The sequence below is a fragment of the Apodemus sylvaticus genome, chromosome 14 (assembly GCF_947179515.1).
Source record: "Apodemus sylvaticus chromosome 14, mApoSyl1.1, whole genome shotgun sequence".
Taxonomy (NCBI): Eukaryota; Metazoa; Chordata; class Mammalia; order Rodentia; family Muridae; genus Apodemus; species Apodemus sylvaticus.
In genome coordinates, this window is record NC_067485.1 from 11,768,188 (window position 1) to 11,788,929 (window position 20,742).

A 20,742-nucleotide genomic window follows, 5' to 3' on the forward strand; every position below is an offset into this window, starting at 1 on the left:
GTCTCTGTGCGTTGCTGGGCTAGGTTTTAGGATTATGCTATTTTTTCCCCTCCAGTTTGCTACCAGGGTTTCTCTCTGTAGCCCTGGCTGTCCTGGAACTCCCTCTGTAGACCAGGCTGGCCTCGAACTCACAGACCCACCTGCCTGTGCTTCCGGAGCGCTGGGATGGCAGTCCTGCACCACCACTACCCTGCAGTCATCCTTTACCCTCCAGCCATGCATCTCATAGGCTCCTCCTCTTGTTCCTCCATCTTCCTTCTCTGTCCTTCCCCAGCCCACCCCCTGCTTTTTACTTCATAATTATAAACTTTGTTGATGCAAAAACAAATAAACACGGGTCTTAAATAAGAGATCATGAAGCCTTTCTGTGTGACCATGACCCAGAAACACAGACTTAGGTTACCCAAAATTCCACATTACCACCAAGTACGATAATATGAGGAAAGGCATGAGAGAGAGCTGCTCCTTGGTGGCTCAGTGGTTGAGTACTTACTGCTCTTGCAGAGGACCTCGGTTAGGTTCCTGGAATCCATGTTTGGTGCCTCACAACCACCGGTGACTCTAGTTTCAGAGGATCCTGCCTCCATGGGCGCCTGCATGCATGCGGCACATAGAAACCCATGCAGGCGCATACACATAGATTAAAAATATTTTTTTAAAGAGAGAAGGAGGTGAACCTGAGATGGAGATTCTGCCCTGAAAATACCCCCCAAAAAGAAAACCCAGCAAACAAACAAACACTACATTGTATACTAATCTCCAATTTAAAATAAAAAGGGGATGGGTGGTATGCTTGAGTCTTGGGTTGACTAGATTGAGAATCCTTTAGAAGACATCTCTGGATGTGTCCATGCGGTTTTTACAGAGGTTTTAATCGAAAGGAGGCCCACCCTAAGTGTAGATAGCACCATCCCATAGGCTTCACGACCACAGATGTGTCACAACCAGTTCACACACAGGCTGTCCCTCTCCGTGCCATGGCGAACCGCATCCGGGAAGCCTGAGCAGGAACAAGCGTCCTGCCCCCAGGCCGCTCTCTCCAAGACATCTGTTCCCAGTGAGAACATGACTAAGGCCCTGGCTAAAGGAACCAGCCAGGGATGGGCCCCTTGTCACATGTCCACACAGGTTCCTCACACGGGTTGCAGGGGTAGGGCAGTCGGGTTTCTTGATGTGAGGTCCCTGCAAAGATGACCTTTTTCAGAGTCTGAGTCTGTGGACTCAGTCCCCCGGTAACAACAGAAACTGTGGAGAGAAGTGGCTCTCTGTCCTCCCTCCACTCATTAAGCCATCGCCATGACAGGGAGCCCTTGAGTTGCCGCATCTTACTGGAAGCCAGGGACAAAACACTTGTCCTCTCCTTTAACCCCCTTGTCTAAAAAGGAACACACAACCAAGACAGGCCATCCACTTTTTGTAACTTTTGTAATAAAATAAACTACCCGAGTGGTAAAACATCAAAACCCAGAACAAGTTCAGCTTTATAAGAATTATTCTATACACACATCTTCAGAATGAGGAAGTCCTTCCTGCTGTTCTCCAGCACTATTACAAAGTCCTCTCAGCAGTTCCTGGGTGACAAAAGGTGACTATGCTCCTCTCCCCATTCTGTCCATTTGGGGGCTGGAGAGATAGCTCAGCAGTTAGCACTTACTGTTTTTGCAGAAGACCCAGGTTCAAGTCCAGCATGAACCAACATGACAGCTCACAAATGTCCCTAACTCCAGTTCCAGGGCACTGGATGCCCTCTGCTGACCTCCATAGGCACACATGGTACAGACATACACGCAAGTAAAACATCATATACAGAAAGTAAATCTAAAAACAAAATTCCGTGTCTTTTTTCTAGGCCAGCCTGGACTATATAGACAATACAAAGACAGTCTAGCTACATAGCGAGAACCTGTCTAGAAAAAAATTTTTTAAGTTGTATTTCTTTGAAAATATTATTCCTATAGCAACCCAGGTTCAGGGTGGAAAGATGGCTCAGCAATGAAGAGCTTATATTGGCCTTTCAGAGGCTCTGAGTTCAGTTCCCAGAACCCATGTTATACAGCTCACAACTGCTCCAGAGGGCCTTGCACCTCCATAAATAGCTGTACTCACATGCACACACACACACATATGAATTTTTAATTTTTAAATAATTCAGGTTGGTGTATCATGTCCTTGAGGTGTAATGACAAATAACCCAGGCTTGACTTCAAATCATTCTGTATTTGAGCATCAGTCATACAAAAATATACATGTAAATATGAACCACTTTATGACAATTTATTAACAAATGGCTTTCAAAAACCGCTGCAGACGAGTCAGGCATTAGACCTTCGCATGCTTTCTGAAGGAGATCACATAGAAGCGGCAGCTTTTTCAATGAACTGGGCCAGCTTCACGTCGCGCTTGGTCAAGGCCCCGCAGTCATGCGAAGTGAGGGTTATCTGGACCTACAAGGGGAGAGCAGCTTTTCAGATCAGAGCAGGGACCTGTGGGCTTCCTCCTGGGCGGCAGATATCAGTGCACTTCTCAACATTCACATCTGAGAATTGTGGGTTGTGTTACTTAGAAAACACATTACGGCCGGGCAGTGGTGGCGCATGCCTTTAATCCCAGCACTTGGGAGGCAGAGGCAGGCGGATTTCTGAGTTCGAGGCCAGCCTGGTCTACAGAGTGAGTTCCAGGACAGCCAGGACTACACAGAGAAACCCTGTCTCAAAAAAAACCCAAAATCCAAAAAAAAAAAAAGAAAGAAAGAAAAGAAAGAAAATACATTACGGATAAACACCGAGTTTCCTAGACCCATCGGGCTTTGCAGCAGCCACCTAAGAGTAAAGGTCCCCAGGGGTGAGGGGGTCAGCTGCCAGCTCAGAAAACCTGGAGGAGCAGAGACCAAGGCTCCATGTTAACTACAGAACTTCACCTACCCCAGCTCTGTTGAGGCAGCCAGGGAAGGGCATGCAGGCCTGTCAGGCAGTAACTGAATGAGGTACAAAAGCTGCCGGCTGAGGAAACCAGTGCGGACATGCTCAACAAGACTAAAAAGCAAAGAGACGTCCAGGGAGGACAAGTTCAACCCGGAACCGGGCCGTTAGGAACTGCTTCTTTAACAGAAGAGTGGATGCAAAAAATGTGGCATACATACACAATGGAGTACTATTCAGCCATTAGAAACAATGAATTCATGAAATTCTTAGGCAAATGGATGGAGCTGGAGAACATCATACTAAGTGAGGTAACCCAGACTCAAAAGATGAATCATGGTATGCACTCACTAATAAGTGGATATTAACCTAGAAAACTGGAATACCCAAAACATAATCCACACATCAAATGAGGTACAAGAAGAACGGAGGAGTGGCCCCTTGTTCTGGAAAGACTCAGTGATGCAGTATAGAGCAAAATCAGAACAGGGAAGTGGGAAGGGTTGGGTGGGAAAACAGGGGGAGGGAAGGGGACTGATGGGACTTTTGGGGAGTGGGGGTCCAGAAAAGGGGAAATCATTTGAAATGTAAATAAATATATCAATAAAAAAAATTCCAGAGTGGAATTCTCATTTCTCAAAGGTAACTTACAAACCTTCAGAGAAATCTAGATATCCCGAGTGCTGAGACCATAAAGGTGGGACACTCTTGGGGGGACAGGGTATTCTCGCTGCACCCCCCTTAAAACTTTTCAGCCTGCCCTCTGGAGATCAAAACTTTAATAAACATTTACCACAAAGAAACGTTTTCTGAGATTTATTTCAACGAGACACGTAAGGCCATGCTATCTGATTTGCTACCATTCCTTTTAATAAATCATTTTCAAATTAAAACTCTGAAGTCTCAGGTAATGCGCCGCATGCGCCTATAATCTCACAAAATGTTAAGCAGAGGCAGGAGGATCTCCCTCAAGCCTAGTTGGTATTCATAGTGAGTTCCAAGCCAGTGAGGGATACACAGAGAGACTGACTTAAATAATACACTCCTCCAAAGAAATCACACACACACACACACACACTATATATATATATATATATATATATATATAATTTTATCTTCATGGCTGATATCTAAGATCAACTCAGGAGCCTAATCTAGCCCAAACTTCTGAAAGGCGAGCTCTGCTCTCAGGAGTGCCCTGACTGTTACTAATTAACAAGGACACACGAGGCTCCTTAGAGAATTCTTTCTAGGCACTTTCTGTGGATTCATAAATAACGTTTCTTCAATTCCAAAATTAAAGTCATCCAACAATAAAGAGGTTCGTTACCTTGTTGTACACATTGAACCATTCCGGGTGGTGATTCATCTTCTCTGCCTGCAGGGCGACCCTGGACATAAAGCCAAATGCCTGCAAAACACCAGTCCAGAGTAGTTAGTGACCCGCCCCGCCCCGCCCTGCGTTCTGTAGCTGGAAGACCCCAGAGCCGCCCAACCAGATAAAGGCTTGCTGGCATGCTGGGATGCCTGGGAAATCGCAGGGGAAGGGCTGATCTCTGCAAGCCAGGGCACCAGGGGCAGCAGACTGCGAGGTGGGGAAACAATCTGGCTCAAATAAACAAACCAGGAAATGAGTGTCACCTAGTGACCTGTCTGGACGGCTTAATTGTCCTCGGACTCCCGACTGCACTGGGATAATTTCCCTGCAACCCAGCGCCCTGGGTCTGCCTGCCCCAATCGAGGGAGCCAGTTTGCGTCTTAGCTGTTCCTTCTGATTTTAGTGAATGGGGTACTTCTGCCATCAGCCGCAGGGCTGTGGAGAAAGGCCGACAGCTGTCCCAGCCCACCCGTCAGGGGACGGCCAGTAAAGGCCTACCTTCATCACCATGCTACAAGGCTACAGCCCCATCAAGCGAGGTGACAGTGTGCCTCAGCAGTCAGCGAGCCTGGAAACAAGCCGAGGACCCCACCCAACAACGGACAGCCGGCTCACACCACAGGGAAGAGAGAGATGCCAAGCAGATGGCCTTTGCTTCTTTTTTGCTTTCTTTCACACTTTTATGAAGGCAGCGGCAAATAATAATCCTACTTTACACAACCCCCTCTAAGGCTCAGGGACCTCTGAGGAAGGGGACCACAAAGTCCGTAAGAAGCTGAAGACAGGATGAAGTTTTAGACTGCAGTCTGGACTCAGCACAATCATGAATGCACAGCCATGCTGATTACCTGCACTGGGCACACGCATGATTGGTCCTGTGAACTGTCAGTCATGATCAATACATTTTAAAAGGAAGGGGAGGGGAGAATCCATTTAGCTTCATACGGCCTTATCCAGAGCAAAACAAATCTATTCTCCTGCCCCCTTCATTCCAAATCTGATCCCCTTGCGCCTACAGCCCGTGTGAGGATCTAGGGACGTCTCCGCCCCTCCTCTCTCCCTTCTCTCTCCCTTCTTCCCCTCCCTCTGTCTTCCTCTCTCTCTCTCTCTGTTATTTTTTAGAATTTTATTTTTAAATGATGTGTATATGTGCGTGCTTGGATGTGGGTGCGTCCACCCTAGAGCTGGCGTCAAAGGTAGCTGCATGCTCCCCACCCACATGGGGAACCGAACTCTGAGCAGCTCATACTCTGGATGGCTGGCAGTCAGGTGTCCATCCAGCCCTTATGTTTTTTTTTTTTTTCTTGATTAACTTAATTTGTTCTCAGACATTCTCACATACGTACATAATATTGACCATTCTCACCCCTGCCTGCCCACGCCTCTCTCCCAAGCCTCCACAAATCTCCCTATCACACATTCACCACTACTCCCTTTGTTTTGTGACCCACCTCGATTGGCCAGGGCCATCTATGTGGCCATGAGTTTGGAGCCATTGTTGGAGCCTAGTGGGCTCAGCAGTGGGTACACAGCTAAAGACAGTGATTTCCTCCTCTTCCAAAATCTAGTAGGGTCAGCAGTTCAGAAGTAGAGGGGCCGAACGAGCGCCCCCTCTGATGCAGGTAACTATGGTTGTAACCAGAGGCTGTATGGGCCGTATGTGCAGAACCACACTGAACTCAGGGCATCAGGCTTTGTGGGGTGACCTTTACCCACTGAGTCATCCTGCCATCCCTTAAGATTCCTATTTTAGAAAATATTACAGGAGGCAAGAGCAGGCAGATTTCTACGAGTCTGAGACCAGTTGATTCTACACAAAGAGTTCCAGGCCAGACAGAACTATAGAGTGAGACCCTGCCTCAAAAAAAGAGAGACAGACAGCAAAAGAAAGATGAATAGATGAGATAGATAGACAGATATAGACAGACAGACAGATGACATCACAGGGCAGTAAGATGGCTTGGCAGGTAAAAGCACTTGTCACATAAGCTGGACAACCTGTGCTCAACCCTCAGACCTACCTACAGCAGAATGAAAGTTGTCCATGGTGTACACACACACACACACACACACACACAATTAGGGACGATGACGATGATGACGACAACGACGACAAAGAAGATGATATAAATTTAATTTAGCAAAGAAAACATCACAAAATCTAATAATCCTACAATTGGCTCAGTGGGCAAAAAAGAAATCCCACCTGCCTCCTGCACAGCAGAGCAGATCTATTATATACCCAGTTCCAAGCTTGCACACTTAGAATGGCCATCACAATACACATTCATGCTATAAGATCTACAGCTGCAGGAGTGGCGAGCAGGGGGAGGTGAAGGAGGACTGTGGTTACGTGGAGGACGCTGAAGGAACCAAACGGCCAGGTCAGCAGTGAGCACAGACAACGTCCCCTTTCAAAGACTTCTTTCCACAGCCCTAGCCACTGCTTAGCAAGGTTCCAGTTGGGATCTAATGACCTTGAGATATTAGGAGTGAAGACCATATTTTCTGAATCCATTCTTCAGTTGAGGGACAGCTAGGCTGCTTCCAGTCTCTCACTCATGAATAAAGCTGCTATGCGCACAGCTGAGCAAGCGCCTTTGTGGGATGGTACGGTGTCTTTGTAGGGTGGTACAGTGTCTTTGTGGGATGGTGCGGTGTCTTTGTAGGGTGGTACAGTGTCTTTGTGGGATGGTACGGTGTCTTTGTAGGGTGGTACAGTGTCTTTGTGGGATGGTACGGTGTCTTTGTGGGATGGTACGGTGTCTTTGTGGGATGGTACGGTGTCTTTGTGGGATGGTACGGTGTCTTTGTGGGGTGGTACGGTGTCTTTGTGGGGTGGTACGGTGTCTTTGTGGGATGGTACGGTGTCTTTGTGGGATGGTACGGTGTCTTTGTGGGATGGTACGGTGTCTTTGTGGGATGGTACGGTGTCTTTGTGGGATGGTACGGTGTCTTTGTGGGGTGGTACGGTGCCTTTGTGGGATGGTACGGTGTCTTTGTGGGATGGTACGGTGCCTTTGTGGGGTGGTACGGTGCCTTTGTGGGGTGGTACGGTGCCTTTGTGGGGTGGTACGGTGTCTTTGTGGGATGGTACGGTGTCTTTGTGGGGTGGTACGGTGTCTTTGTGGGGTGGTACGGTGTCTTTGTGGGGTGGTACGGTGTCTTTGTGGGGTGGTACGGTGTCTTTGTGGGATGGTACGGTGTCTTTGTGGGATGGTACGGTGTCTTTGTGGGGTGGTACGGTGTCTTTGTGGGATGGTACGGTGTCTTTGTGGGATGGTACGGTGTCTTTGTGGGATGGTACGGTGTCTTTGTGGGATGGTACGGTGTCTTTGTGGGATGGTACGGTGTCTTTGTGGGATGGTACGGTGTCTTTGTGGGATGGTACGGTGTCTTTGTGGGATGGTACGGTGTCTTTGTGGGATGGTACGGTGTCTTTGTGGGATGGTACGGTGTCTTTGTGGGGTGGTACGGTGCCTTTGTGGGGTGGTACGGTGCCTTTGTGGGATGGTACGGTGTCTTTGTGGGGTGGTACGGTGCCTTTGTGGGGTGGTACGGTGCCTTTGTGGGATGGTACGGTGTCTTTGTGGGGTGGTACGGTGTCTTTGTGGGATGGTACGGTGTCTTTGTAGGGTGGTACGGTGTCTTTGTGGGATGGTACAGTGTCTTTGTGGGATGGTACGGTGTCTTTGTGGGATGGTACGGTGTCTTTGTGGGATGGTACGGTGTCTTTGTGGGATGGTACGGTGTCTTTGTGGGGTGGTACGGTGCCTTTGTGGGGTGGTACGGTGCCTTTGTGGGATGGTACGGTGTCTTTGTGGGGTGGTACGGTGCCTTTGTGGGGTGGTACGGTGCCTTTGTGGGATGGTACGGTGTCTTTGTGGGGTGGTACGGTGTCTTTGTGGGATGGTATGGTGTCTTTGTGGGATGGTACGGTGTCTTTGTGGGGTGGTACGGTGTCTTTGTGGGATGGTACGGTGTCTTTGTGGGATGGTACGGTGTCTTTGTGGGGTGGTACGGTGTCTTTGTGGGATGGTACGGTGTCTTTGTAGGGTGGTACAGTGTCTTTGTGGGATGGTACAGTGTCTTTGTGGGATGGTACGGTATCTTTGTGGGATGGTACGGTGTCTTTGTGGGATGGTACGGTGTCTTTGTGGGATGGTACGGTGTCTTTGTGGGGTGGTACGGTGCCTTTGTGGGGTGGTACGGTGCCTTTGTGGGATGGTACGGTGTCTTTGTGGGGTGGTACGGTGCCTTTGTGGGGTGGTACGGTGCCTTTGTGGGATGGTACGGTGTCTTTGTGGGGTGGTACGGTGTCTTTGTGGGATGGTACGGTGTCTTTGTGGGATGGTACGGTGTCTTTGTGGGGTGGTACGGTGTCTTTGTGGGATGGTACGGTGTCTTTGTGGGATGGTACGGTGTCTTTGTGGGGTGGTACGGTGTCTTTGTGGGATGGTACGGTGTCTTTGTGGGATGGTACGGTGTCTTTGTGGGATGGTACGGTGTCTTTGTGGGGTGGTACGGTGTCTTTGTGGGATGGTACGGTGTCTTTGTGGGATGGTACGGTGTCTTTGTGGGATGGTACGGTGTCTTTGTGGGGTGGTACGGTGTCTTTGTGGGATGGTACGGTGTCTTTGTGGGGTGGTATGGTGTCTTTGTGGGGTGGTACAGTGTCTTTTGGGTGTATGCCCAGGAGCGGTATAGCTGGTAGAACTATTCCCCAGAAAATGTGGAACATCTACACAATGAAATACTATTCGGCTATTAAAAACAAAGACATAATGAATTCTGCAGGCTGGGACTTGAGACTATCATTGTGAGTGAGGTAACTCAGTCCCAAAAGGACACGCATGATATATACTCACTGATATGTGGCTATTAGCCATAAAATGCAGGATACATATACTCCACTCCACAGACCCAAAGAAGCTAAACAAGAAAGAATACAAGGGAGGATGCTTGAATCTCACTTAAAAGGGGAATAAAAGAGTTGTAAAAGGCAGATGGATGAAAGGAACTGGGTGGGAGGGGGATGGTAAGGAGAATGGGGGGTTCAGGATCAGGTGTGGGGAAGACAGGAAGGATGACTGAATATCCACAAGAATGAATGGAAATCTGCAGCTGATGGAGACAGGAAGATGGGAGGCCTCTCCAGGATGAGACAGAGACCTGGGATAAGGAAGGCACCCAAGAATCAATGCGGGTGTCCTTGGCTGTGACTCACGACATTGGGAACCTGAAGAGGTCACCTCCTGTAGCCAAGCAGGAACCCCAGGGGAGCAATAGGGACACCAACCCACCCACAAAACTTTCACCCCAAAATTTATCCCGTGTACAAGAAATGCAGAGACGGGGATGGAGCAGAGACTGAGGAAATGGCCAACCACTAACCAGCCCAACTGGAGACCCATCCCATGGGCAAGCACCAAGCCCTGGCACTCTTAATGAGTCTGTTATGCTCATAGACAGGAGTCTAGCATGGCTGCCCCTTGAGAGGCTCCACCTAGCAGCGGCTGACTCAGACAGATGCAGAGACCCACAGCTAAACAGTGGAGGAGCTTGGGGACTCTTATGGAAGAAGAGGAAGACGGAATGAAGCCCCTAAAAGGATAGGAACTCCACAGGAAGACCAACAGAGTCAACTAACCTGGACCCTTGGGGCTCTCAGGACTGAACCACCAACCAAAGAGCATGCACGGCAGGCTGGACCTAGGCCTCCCTGCTCATATGTAGCAGATGTGCAGCTCAGTCTTGATGTGGATCCTGAACAACAGGAGCAGGGGCGCTCGCAAAAGCTGCTGCCTGTTATTCTAGCTGTCCTGCCTTGTCTGACCTCAATGCGAAAGGATGCACCTAGTCCTGCAGAGACTCTGTGCCAGGGTGAGGAGATACCCAGAGGGTCCCCCACCCAGTCAGAGAAAGTGATGGAGGAGGAGTTGTGGGAGGGGATGACTGGGAGGGAGGCGGTGAGCAGGATGTAAAGTGAATAAGTAAAATAATAATAAAAATAAAAAATTATTTGAATCAAAAAAGTAAGTGTAGGCCTTCTAAAATCAATCCGTGCAACAAAGCAGGAAACAGAACAGACTCCCTAACAGACCAGATTGACTAAGGAAAGGGGCAATGAATAAAATTCAACAAGCTGGAGAGGTGGCTCAGCTTAAGAGAACTGCTGCTCTTGCAGAGGACCTGAGTTCAAGTCCCAGCACTCACAGAGGAGATCAAACCAACTGTACTCCAGGCCCAGGGGATCCAGTGCCCTCTTCTGAAGTCCTGGGGCACCAGGCGTGCACACGGCACACAGACATGCAGGCAGGAAAAAACACCCATAAACATAAAATAAAGAAAGAAACCAGTGACTTAAAGGAATTAGAAAAATAAATAAATGAGACAAATAAAGCATCTAAGTTAAGTCTATTTGCCACAGCAAGGGGGAAAGTCATAAACAGAGCCAGGGGACAAGGTGGCTCAGAGGTAGAACACCAGGCCTGGGCACTAACTGGAGCCAGGTGATCTCCAGGACTGAAGAAAAAAAAAGATGCAAAAGAAACATCTTAGAGACAGGCTGGTGAGATGGCTCTTGCCTTCTGAGACTGGAAGTTCTATTCCCAGAATCCATTGAAAGTTGGAAAGGGAAAATCCATCCTCCACAATCATTCTCTGTTACACACACACATACACACACACACACACACACACACACACACACATCACATGTGCACACACACATGCACACACACCACATATACTATATAACACAACTAGACCAATTAAGGAACCAACAGCAAATGGAATCAGCTACTAAGTGTTACCAACTAGAAAGGGAAGAGAAAGCCAGGAGGTCTGAGAACTGAAGACAAGTGTTAGAGGTTCCAGGCCTAACGGGACCCTGCCGCTGAGACAGACCCTGCCGCTGAGACAGACCCTGCCGCTGAGACAGACCCTGCCGCTGAGACAGACCCTGCCGCTGAGACAGACCCTGCCGCTGAGACAGACCCTGCCGCTGAGACAGACCCTGCAGCTGAGCTGAGACACACAGTATCAACTGGAGCTAACAGTGGAAGAGAACAGACAGACAGCACCTGAGTTCTGATGCACTTAGGTGGGAGGGTACCAGGGAGACAGGGCTGCATTCGTCACACAACACTGTATGTGTAATAGCACCCTCCAGACTGAAAATAAAGCAAACATTCCCAACTAAGGAAGAACACAACTTAAATAAAACTTGAAAACACACCGAAACATCACCAACGGCATCCCCGTAATTGAAGGCAAGCAGCAGTGCTTTATCGCATTTTACAAAAGCAAACAATGAAGGTTCACAACCAGAGCAAGGAAGAAAAGCCTCAGAATTAACGATGCAGAAAGTACAGAAAATACAGGCAAGTAAAACGTTTATGCTGAGCGGGTGGGTTTTCTTTCCATAAATGAGCCCTCTTTCTAAAATGCTGGGGAGGGCTATGAAGGCTGTGCAGGCTGCTCAGTGGCTAAGAGCATTTGCTGCTCTTCCAGAGGGCCTGTGTTCGGCTCCCAGCGCACACATTAGGTGACAACTGTCTGTAACTCCAGTTCCAAGGGATCCGGCATGCAGCCTGACCTCTGCAGCTACTGCATGTTCATGAGGTACAAGATACATGCTGACAAACACTTACACAGATGACAAATGAAAAGAAACAAATTGTTTAAAATATTTTGGGAGTGGGGGGAAATTGAGGATTAGTTCTGTTGTTGTTTACAATAAATACCCCACCCTTTTAAAAAAATTTTACAGTTAGAAGGGGATGAAGAGAGATGGCTCAGTGGTTAAGAACACTGATTGCTCTTCCAGAGGATCCAGGTTTGATCCCAGCACCTGTATAGTGGCTCACACGTGTCTGTAACTCTCATCCCTGGGGATCCACTGTTCTCTTCTGGTACCTCCTCAGGCACCAGGCACATACTTGGTGCATAGACATACCTGCAGACAAAACACCCATACACATTGAATGAATGAATGAATGAATGAATGAATGAATAATTAAATAAATAAATAAATATTTTTTAAAATATACAAAGGGAGAGGAAGAAATTAGATAATATAGAAAAACCTTAGGTATATATAAACATAAGTGTCTTTGAGAGGCGTGGTAGCACACACCTGTCATCAAACACTGAGAGAGCTCCCGAGCTTGAGAGCAGCCTGTGCCACATGGTAATATACCTCAAAAAGGAAAGCAAGGGGCTATGGAGAAGGCTGAGCAGTTAGAGCCCTGCTGCTCTTCCAGACCGGTTCAATTTCTAGAACAGACGGGCAGCTCACAAGCACCTGCAAACCCAGCTCCGAGAGACATCTACACACAAACACACAACTAAACACAAATTAATAATAAAATGATTCAAACAACAACAACAACAACAAAAGCCAGGAGTAGTGATGCACGCCTTTAGTCCTGGGAGCAGAGGCAGGCAGACCTCCATGAGTTTGAGGTCACCCTGGTCTCTATAGTGAGTTCCAGATCAGCCACGACTGCTTAGTGAGACCCTGGCTTTAAAAGGGGGGATGGGTCAGGAGACAGCAAGATGGATCACTACATAAAAGTGCTTGCCACAGAACCTGACTACGGAGGTCAGGGCCTAGAATCCACAGTGAAAAGACAGAACCAACTCCTTAAATGATCCTCTCACCTCTACACATGCACAATAGCACACGCAAGACCATATTCTTACACAGATACACACACACACACATGCATGTGCATGCACACAAGTCCATGACTTTAGAATAAACAGTTTCACTTCTCAGAACTTATCATCCAACACTCATACAAGTCATAATGGTATAATTTATTACTTTGTTGCAGATATTCATACAACAGTTATAATTTATTACATTGTTGCAGCACCGACTAGAAGAGAGATGGTATAGCCTTCACTACATTTATACATGGGCATGATGCAGTCACCAAGAAGGATCCGATAGCTCTGAAGCAGTGCTGAGAGCCAGTGCTGGAGGCGAGCGTGTGAGTCTGGTCTGGTCGCTGTGTGTGGGGCCCAGCGGGCGGGCAGTGCCCAAGCCTGTCTGCGCACTACTGTCTTTGAGCAGTGTGGACCTACAGGAACAATGCAAGTAGCTGGAGGCAGGGGCTGAGAAGCAGGTGACCGGGGCCAGAAACCAGAAGAACTCACTGCGTTCTGAGGACCTTTTGGATTTGTACAATAAATACATTTGATCTAGTTTTACGAATTAGTTTGGGAGGATGAAGGAGTCATGCAAATGAAGTATCACTGTAAAGGGAGCCAGGATCCTGCAACATATGTAATGTGGTTCATATTAAAATACTTTGGCTCATGTTAACTTCTTAACATATGCCTACCTGTTGAGGTGGGTTTTTAGTGCCAATTTACAGCATAGTTTGTCTATGAGCCGTGTTCTGTTGAGCCACGGCCATTTCAAACAAACATATGGTCAACAAATAACATATAATGGCTGATAATAGTTTCAGTCTTTCCTGTATTGCAAATTACAAACATTTCATGACCAAGCCCTGAGCACAGGATGAAGTACGAGTCCTTGAATCACTCCGCCATTCCCAGGAATGTGAGCATTACAATCACAGCAAATTGGGCCAACCGAGTTTGTCATTTGGAAATCTCCAAACCACTAGCAATTAAAGAATTTTTTTCCATGAACCCCAAATCAAGTCTTCTTTGGAAACTTGAATTTTTCTCGAAGTTACTTTTGTTTCATTTTACTCTGTGGAACCATGGAAGACTATCAGATGAACAAAACCAAAACAGGAATCCGAATCAATCTGTGAAACGTGTCTCAGCACCCCACATTTAGAGTGCAGCCTTGGCCTAGGAACATGTATGATTTACTGAAGCTCACTAGCTTAACTCCAGCTTTGACAATATGAACCTTTCAGTCCTCAGCATGACTCTCTTTGATATATGTCCTTCAAATCAACTGCCTTCATATTTTGATTATAGACTATTTTAATTACGTACTAAAAAAGAACATATCTCCCACTAAGAAAATGAGCACCAGGTACTCCCAAGTAATTCCCACTACAATCTCCATTAAGCCGCTAAATACTTCCCTCACTAATGCAATGAATTAGAACTCGCTATTGTTTACCAATCACTTCGTGTTTGTAGGCCTATAACCCTTCTTTTAAAAAACACAATTGCTGTGGAAGGAAATGATATTTATGTCTGATTAGAAATGGAAACACTATTACATAAATCAGTTTGGGCATTTCTTCACGTCTTGAAACTTGATCGGCAATTTACTCTAATTGGTGATCAAGGAAACTATCTTGTGATCAATTAAAGTAATTACCAGATTCCGGCAACACAGCCTACCTTAATTTCAGCTAGAGTCTGCACTTCTTCAACTTTAATTAAAAATAATGAAAATTATTAAGGAAAATACAAGGCACGATCATTGCCAAGCATGCGCATGTCACGGGACAGGACCTTCCTCCACGCTGGTGACATCAATCACATAAACATTGCTCGGTGCACTGGGGAAAACCATTCTCGGCCCCCTGTAACTTTCACGTTGAAAACCCTGTTCACTACTCCAGTCCCTACGAAGGAAACATCAGATCTTAATTTGTGGGTCAACACAAGACTCTTGACCAGAATTGTGAGGGACAGACCCAGCCAAAGATGAACTTCCCTCAAACTTTTTCCTCTCTCCATGAGCCCACCCAGGGGTCAACTACAGAGTTTGGGGTCAACTGCATTCAGCTCCAGACTTCAGTAGACATGAACTACATGACATCAGTGGAGTTCCTTAACAGGGAAGCCTCCTCCTATACAGAACAGGCAATCCATGTACCGCCCTCCACAGGACCTGACACCCATTGCGCCTGGGTAGACTCAGAACGCTTTAACACTGGTGGTCTGGAAAGGAAACATTATTTTCCAAACCAACCTGGAGTCAAACAAGTTTACCTTTTCAGGGCTCAGAAACCCCTGCAACATCTTGAGAACTGTTTCTTTAAGTGGATATTGCACGGGAAGGCTTCCTCAGGGTTGGTGAGCAGCTCAGCCAAGGACTAGACTTCTCAAGTGCAGAGGGGTGTGTGTGTGTGTGTGTGTGTGTGTGTGTGTATCTGTCTGCCTGCCTGCCCGTCTGTCTGTCTGTGTCTGTCTCTGTGTTTACCTATGTCTTGTATGTGTGAGAAGCCTGAGGACCACTCCCTGGACTTCTCTGTCTGGGGGCAGATACAGCCCCACCAGTACTGCGGCAGCAGTCTACTGGCCCTGTACCTAATCTGCTACAGATCTTACCATTCCAACAACTTGGGACAAGAATAACCAGAATGACCAACTCTAAAACAGAACTGGCAGGCTGGAGAGATGGCTCAGTAGGTCCTGAGTTCAATTCCCAGCAAACACATGGTAGCTCACAACCATCTGTAATGGGATCTGATGCCCTCTTCTGGTGTGTCTGAAGACAGCTACAGTGTACTAACATGAAATAAATCTTTAAAAAAAAAAAAAAAAACGTGAAGCAGTATTCGGCAAAACCAGAACGGGGAAGTGGGAAGGGGTAGGTGGGAGGACAGGGGGAGAGAAGGGGGCTTACGGGACTTTCGGGGAGTGGGGGGCTAGAAAAGGGGAAATCATTTGAAATGTAAATAAAAAATATATCGAAGAAAAAAAAGAAAAAAAAAGAAAAGAAAAAAAAAACCAGGACTGATTTCTTATGCCATTGTCTCATGCTCTCAGGCAGAGCCAGCCACCAGTCTACCCTGCCCCAGGCTGAACTATCATCCTCTTAGTTCCAATAAGTATGGGACCTGGGAAACAGCATGCTAACTTCTAAACACACACACACACACACACACACACACACATGCTGCTGCTGCTGCTGCTGCTAATAAAGATAATGTTTTTCATTTCCACGTCACCCTTTTTTGGCATCTACGACAGTAATCAGACAGCTGGTTGGAAAAAGAAAGCAGTGCATTATCAAAGCATGGCACCTCCTTCAAAACACACCACTAAGGACACCGCACGGCTGCGGATCAGGGCCTGTCATGTTTAGCACATGCCCCTTGCGTTCCTACACCAGTGAAGCCTTCCCTGCCTCCCCCGCCGCCCCCCGTAGGCGTCTACCCACAGAAGCACCCAGCTCTCGGGGCAGCAGAGTCTGAACGACGTACAGTCCTCCACACACAATCTACCTTCACTTCTATCTACTCGGGTGAGAGGTCTTCAGACAGAGTCCAGAAACTGATTTGTACTGAAAAAGACATTCTACCTGACCTGCTCTTTCCCCCAGAAAGACATTACCATTTCTGGCCTCCTCCACACAGACCCGCTCTGTACCCCCTGTACCCCCACTGGCTACTCTGGAGCAGAGAGCTGCCCGGTCTGACTATCCAGTTCTTGGGTTTCCCTCAACCCTCAAGTTTGTCTCCTGACCACCGTCCGCTAATGCACACCAAGGCACAAAACCAGCGCGAGAGGAAGTGTGAGAGAAGCAAGCTCCGGAGCTGTCTAATGTCACAACAGTGCCTGGTACCGTATCGCTCAGTGTCACACACACAGCTGTGTTGGGGCTCCCTTACCTGATCCTCTGATATAAGCTGATTCCTAAGCTTTCAGGGTCTTATGGGGTGAGAATTATTACAAAAATTATCAAGGATCTTTGGGGTTTCTGTTTTTCGTTGTTTTTAGCAATCTCTGTAAAAAACTGAACCTTAAGCTCCTTGATATTTTCATCATTATGAAAATTCAATGTAGGCTGGAGAGATGGCTCAGTGGTTAAGAGCGCTGACTGCTTTTCCAGAGGTCCTGAGTTCAATTCCCAGAAACCACATGGTGGCTCACAACCATCTATAATGGGATCAGATGCTCTCTTGTGGTGTGTCTGAAGACAGTTACAGTGTACTCACATACATGAAATAAATAAATCTTTAAAAAAATTTCAATGTTATAGAAAAAGTGTCTCTCTTCAATGCCACGCATCCGAACCATGTGAATTCACAGTATCAAATCAAATACATTTAAAAAAAGAAGAAGAAGAAGATGCAACAGTAGCAGTAGTCTGCTCCTGACTGACAGAACCCCTCCTGCGCCTCAGCCTCCCAGATGCCAAAGTCACATGCCTGACTGCATTTTTCTTTCCTGAGATGGGTCTTGTATCTCAGGCTGGCCCTGAGCTCCTGAGCCTGAGACGGCCTGGATCTTCTGACCCTTCCACCACCTCCATCTCCCCGGCATTGGGATTACAAGTGTGCACCACCACGCCCTGATTATTCAATACTAGGCCATGGCAGCCACACCACCAAACGAGCCACATCTCCACCTGCTGCTTCTCCTCCTCACAACCAATTAGCCGCTTCCAAGAAGCCACTGATGCGTTTGCAGTCTCAGTCCTGGTGTACAAGAGGGTGAAGCCTCGAAGAATTCCACACTCTCTTTTCCAGAGACAGGAAGGGCACGGCTTCTCCTTACACAGCGCGTTAACAGGAAGAAGACAAGGGCCTGTGACTGAGGGAGAGGGTGGAGGGCGAGCGCGCACCGGCTCGGCCAGTCAGACAGCTCACTTCAGGAAGGAGGGTCGCAAACATGTGAAAGAAAAATAACACCAATCACCAAGTACAGTACATACTTCCTGTGGGCGTGCAATGCATTGTACGTACACATGTGTAATGTAATTGTCTGTAGCCTCACACTTCACATCACAGGCCACCTGGTGGCACAAACATAACTGCAGAACATTCACAGGTCCACAGTTATTCTTTCCTTTACTTTGCTTTAAACCAGGAATCCATTTCCCTTTTAGGATTTTTGAAGTGGTTTCTACCACATTCGCCAATACTTTCTGTAAGGAAAACTGCATGAACCAAGTATTGGGCATCCTGATGATGTCACAGAGGTGCTCCAGAGATGGACCGCAGCAACTCGTTGCTGGAAGGAAAACACTACCAGAACCCAGTCCCGGGCAGCTGGGCCAAGCAGATGGCAACCGGGAAAGAGGCCTACTCAGACGGGTCTGTGTGTGGAAGAGCCCACCACAGCACGGCGCTCCCACCTGCCTTCAGACACTGAGCTGAAGAAAACCACAGTGTGTCCAGAATTTGTCACCACCTGCTAAGGTGAAGCTGAAGGAGAACTGAAGACCCACCCTTGTGGACTGAAAGAAGGGACGTGTTTGTGTGTGTGTGTGTGTGTGTGTGTGTGTGTCTGTGTGTGTCTGTGTGTATGCGCGTGCGTGTGTGTGTGTGTGTGTGTGTGTGTGTGTGTGTGTGTGTGTGTGTTTCAAACAGCATCACTAAACAACCAATTCAAGAGGAAGGGCTCCTGGGCACGGAGAATAAGAAAGCTTGGCACTCGCTTCATTTTTGGTATCAAAGACTTGGCGTTCAGATGGGTAGTGCCATCGTCCCCTGAATTCCAGGTATGTCTCCTTCCAGGGTCCCGAATAAACTTCACACCCCTGCTGATCACTGTGAATCCTTAATGTCTGCGAGTCTCTTACTGTGGGAAGTGAGAGAACTCATAGAGACAGGACTTCGATGCACAGACTCTGTGCCACGTTCATGGGACCTCGTCATACACAAAATTTTAAGCTAAAACATGTGTTCTTTGTGACCAAATAAACTTGGTGAAGTGCGGCTGAGAGCAGACGCACATTAGAAGTTCACAGATGCACCGTAGCTCGGGAGAGCACAGTACGCAGGAAATACTCAGGGACTGTGTTTGTAAGTCATTACTCATCAGTATTCATACATAAATTACCTTAACGTCAAATGCTGAGTTAGCGGGGCTTCAGCCTGGATTTTATTTTCTATTAACAATGTATTTAGGGAAAGTGTTTTCCTGACTGTGTACGAACAAGAATGTTTGCGCTCCCCTAGGTCTGCCATGTCTCTGGGCAGGTGAGGCCACAGGCAGCAGGCACAGCAGAGGCTAGCCCAGCAAGGAAGGAGCAGGCACAGCAGAGGCTAGCCCAGCAAGGAAGGAGCAGGCACAGCAGAGGCTAGCCCAGCAAGGAAGGAGAAGGCACAGTAGAGGCTAGCCCAGCAAGGAAGGAGCAGGCACAGCAGAGGCTAGCCCAGCAAGGAAGGAGCAGGCACAGCAGAGGCTAGCCCAGCAAGGAAGGAGCAGGCACAAGTGCCCTGCTGTGCGGACTGAGACAGGAGGGAGCACACTGCCGTTCATCCAAGTGCAAGGGAAAGATTCCTCCCTTTTGTTTTGAAAGCTTATTATTTCATATCTTATGCAAATCATGTTTTACATATTAAGCAATACTATCTGAGAAATACTGGAGTCAAATTAAAGGCTTCAATAGTCCTGGCTGAAAGCACTGTGATTTTCCTATAAAAAAAATTATTCCAATTTGTTGATCTTACATAGGATGAAACATACTGTAACAATCTTCATAATTTATGTCCTGTTGGGACACAATGATTTAAAGTAACATAATACAGAACCGCATCACAGCTAATCTAAACCACCTGACTAGATAAACACCGGCTTTCCTTTTCTCTTCAGCAAAGGCATTTCTGTTTATTGTCATATCATTTCCTCATTCTGGAGCAGGAGGGCGAATGCAGCCAGCCCGCCTCTCGGTGGGAGCCACATCGGCCTCTCCATGGCCAGGGTTTGTGAGCACACAGGTACTGTGCAATGCCAAGGGCTCAAGACAGAAAAAAAATCCAAGAATTCCACCCTCAAAATCATTTACAGCGAAGCAAATACAGATTCAACCAGCACAATCTGGACCAGGTGGAGTGTTGTGAACCACAGCCTTTCAGTTGGCTTATGGCTTTTAATGTCAGTAAAAAAAAAAAAGTAATTCTTTTTCTAAAAAATTATGATGAGACTATGAGCCAATTTTTACAAATGCCTCAATCATGCCTCTTGTCATGCTTACAGGGGACACATGATTTGATTAACCAGATGCCCGAGCTAACCACTGTCTTCTGCAGTGAAGAATCCTGGTAGAAGGAAGACAAATGGTTCAGCACGGCCTGGCCATGTTCTTTTCTGGTTCACGACTACAGTGAGTCGCACACTTCAAATCCCAGGCTTTCTCGGAGGCCTGCGTTCCTTCACCCTCCAAATGCACAAGAGCCACCGGGCAGGCACCAGGATAAGAGCCCACCGGGCACCAGGAGGTTTCTGAGAGGACATGAGGAAAGGGTTTAGAGTTTCAAGAGTGAAAGAAAAAGCCCAGGGGTGCGCAGGCGCCACCAAGCAGATAACGAGTCACTGAGAATATCTGAAATCAGAATAAGCCGTGTGTCTGACTGAACCTTTATGACCGTGGTTGGGGAAGAAGAAAACAGACAGTCGTCATCCTAGGGTGGATTCAGATGTTGCTTTCTGCCGTTCCTGAGAACTTGCAAGGCTTTCCATGCTCCATTGGCAATGGCTCTGCTTCACAGGCTGTTCTGGTCGGCCCTGCCAAGGAAATGGTCTGATGCACTTTATTAC

The 20,742-nt window shown here is 47.5% G+C and overlaps 1 protein-coding gene across 2 annotated transcripts in view; it reads right to left on the reverse strand.

The window, feature by feature from the left end:
* Positions 1–2,197: 2,197 nt before the first annotated feature.
* Positions 2,198–20,742, reverse strand: part of Pcbd2 (pterin-4 alpha-carbinolamine dehydratase 2) — a 55,794-nt gene continuing 37,249 nt past the window's right edge. For both annotated transcript variants that reach the window (XM_052156350.1, XM_052156351.1), the window contains 2 exons: positions 4,249–4,329; positions 2,198–2,444 (listed from right to left, as the gene is read on the reverse strand). In XM_052156350.1, the coding sequence (XP_052012310.1) occupies positions 2,349–2,444; positions 4,249–4,329 (177 nt within the window). In that variant the 3' untranslated portion in view covers positions 2,198–2,348. The remainder of the gene's footprint in view (positions 2,445–4,248; positions 4,330–20,742) is intronic.